Source organism: Mizuhopecten yessoensis, unplaced genomic scaffold (assembly GCF_002113885.1).
Source record: "Mizuhopecten yessoensis strain PY_sf001 unplaced genomic scaffold, ASM211388v2 scaffold9109, whole genome shotgun sequence".
NCBI classification, from domain to species: Eukaryota; Metazoa; Mollusca; class Bivalvia; order Pectinida; family Pectinidae; genus Mizuhopecten; species Mizuhopecten yessoensis.
The window spans coordinates 1,519,506-1,522,335 of NW_018407883.1; the positions used below are offsets into that span (position 1 = coordinate 1,519,506).

The 2,830-nt window shown below is 36.3% G+C and overlaps 1 protein-coding gene across 1 annotated transcript in view; it reads left to right on the forward strand.

The window, feature by feature from the left end:
- The first annotated feature begins 441 nt into the window (after nucleotides 1-441).
- The window catches only part of LOC110457379 (FK506-binding protein 2B-like), a 6,677-nt gene continuing 4,288 nt past the window's right edge, over nucleotides 442-2,830 (forward strand). Inside the window, exon 1 of the mRNA XM_021508626.1 lies at nucleotides 442-669. Within this exon, the coding sequence (XP_021364301.1) occupies nucleotides 514-669 (156 nt within the window). The 5' untranslated portion in view covers nucleotides 442-513. The remainder of the gene's footprint in view (nucleotides 670-2,830) is intronic.

Sequence of the window (2,830 nt, forward strand, 5' to 3'; positions counted from 1 at the left end):
TGAATGACACAGCTTTGCAAGCAAACAACACAATGCGTGCTAACGGAAGTTCTAAGAACAGAGAAATTTGTAATATCTGCACTCTATTGAGAAAGAAGTACATGTAAGTCTTAAGTCATAGGAAATATATAACTCTTTTGTAATTTTCTCGTTCCCATGATAAATATTGATATCGAACTAATATTTTCAAATGTACATTAAATCGATATTTAATGCGAGATGATTCATCGGCGTACTCATATAAAGTAATACAGGAAGTTTGGTGTAGGTATACACGTTACCTATGATCAGTATTGGGCCGGGGGCAACTCTTCATATCGGTACAGCTTACTACCTTGAGCCTCGGTTTAAATTCTAAGAAACCGACATTCGTTGCGCTTGACTGAATTTGTGATTGACGATCTTCGCGGCCATTGATAACGTACCCGGATGGTTATCTTGATTTACGTGTAACATAAAAAAACAGGACGCTGCAGTGCTGGTCATTTTTGTGTTGTGTCTTGACCAGTGACCATGTGTGTCCGCTTAGTTTTAATCCTGCTGGTGGTGTTTGTTATGGAACAGACACACGGACAATTTCAGAGAATGTTCCAGGAACCTACAATATTGGACAAACCGGCTGGCACGGGGAAAATTCTTATTCAGTCGGAACTCAAAATAGACACCTTGGTGAGTTTGTTAATACATGTATATGACTAACTTTTATTTCAAACACCTTGGTGGTAGATGGAGGATGGAGGATGGTGATGTATGTATATGGTTGCGTGGGATAGGGGTATATAGGGTTCATGTTGTCAATGGTATAGAAGGATGGGAAGTGTGATGAAATCATGCAGGTCGATAGAGATGGGAGATAACTTACAATTTCGGGGATACGGTGTATCTGTGCGGTTTAGGGACATTTTGTGGTATTTTCTCTTCTGGAAGAAAATATTACTAAATGTTGAGTTATCTTCCTTTAAATTTTAAATAAGCATTACTTAAATAAATTAATAACTTTTATAGTTAAAAGGATAATAAATAAACAAGTAAATAAATAGAATGAAAACAACAAACAAACATAATGTTTCCAATGCGTGGGTTTAGAAAAAGAATTAAGCCAAAATTTCCATATTCATGTTCTATATCAGGCTGTCTACTACAGTGGAGCTCTCTAGGACAGAACTTGCACGTTACAGTAAGGAACCATATAGCCTTAAGTTATATGTAATCCCATTGTCAAACATTTTGTTCGTTACAGGTGTCTAAATATGATTTACTGTGAAAGGCACAGGGGCCAAATACGTTGATATTGACCCAAACATCTTGGTATTGGTATAAGGAATATAAATGTGTATATGTGTGTGAATGAAATGTGTTAATGTGTATGTGTGTGGTGTATTAATGTCATTCCTAAAACTTAATCCCGATAACAATGTATCTTGTCCCTCTTGTGACACTCTTACATGTAACTAGTGTGTCTAGCCCCTGTGTATTATTTGCAACTACCGTTATCACATATAGATACATGTACGAAATTATAACCAATCAGCGTGTTTGCCCTTTGACCTCTTCTTAAGGCCCGTTATAAACTACATGTTGATGCTAGTTTCTTCCATACCAGCTATCAATTAAATTACTCCTACATGTAACATTAGCGCCACGTGACTTAAGTCTTAGTGTCTATAATTTTGTCATGTGTAAAGGAGATAAGTTTCAGTTCTAGCCGATTTATTCGTTTTCGTGAGCGTTCCCTACCAAAACTGGCTAAACAATGGTGTAAACACCAAAGTGAACAACAAACGTAAACAAACCTTTAAGTTTGGAATCCTCCGTTTAGCTAATCGTTTGCTTATTACAAATAAAGAATGTATTACTGGATGCACAGGGCAGAAATGATTTGAAATATACAACAATAAATGAAAGATACATTGTACTATTGACGTCATATCATATACATATATACAAATACATTTAAATCGCCTGAAGAGCCCCAAGATGGGCGACAGCGCTAGCCGATTATACTAGTCTTTGTGTTTTGCTTTATTTATATATTCCATTACATATGTACGTTGAACGGTTTTCACTGCTCTGTGTTAATAACGACATTCAAACAACAATGTGAAGTCTTGTGTTCGCCATGTTTAAGACGCTATATTAACCCCAGGGTCATACACATACGGGTAACTGCCTGCGGTCCATGTGACATTCACACTTCCGGGTATCACCGCTGCTGATGATCATGTTCCTGTATCTGGTATAACTTAAACCTAAGACAGCTTGACAATAGCTCTTATGAGATTAATGTTCCCTGTAGCAATTGCTTCAAGGCTATGTTTACCCTTAAAATCCACCAGGAACCCTACACGTTATACAAGTACTAGCAACATGTACAGTACCGTTTCGAAACCAAGACATCGTTTACAAACTAGAGGTCAAAGGACAGGCTATACAAAATGTTGTAGCGATTTATTTCACCATTCATCAGTTTACTAGTTCACATATTAAAATTATTTTCGACATCATGGAATGAAAATAAACTGCAATTCAAAAGAAAAGAAAGTAGGGTAATAAGTTGAATGGAAATCATTTAAGCCATTACGAAGTTGTGACCTGTAAAACTAGCGATTGACCGCATATTATTTTCCTTTATTTTGTCTGCTTACTAACTGTGCCATTAATGAAACACCACTTTTCTGTACGTTATTGTCTTTTTATTTATGTTCAAGGTTTAACAAAATATATATATATAAAAACTTCATTTATTTAACAGCAATTATAAAACAAGTTTTTACAACTTATACCAATCACTCTTGTTGGCCTAGATGTAAGCGCGCGGGGTGGGGGGTGC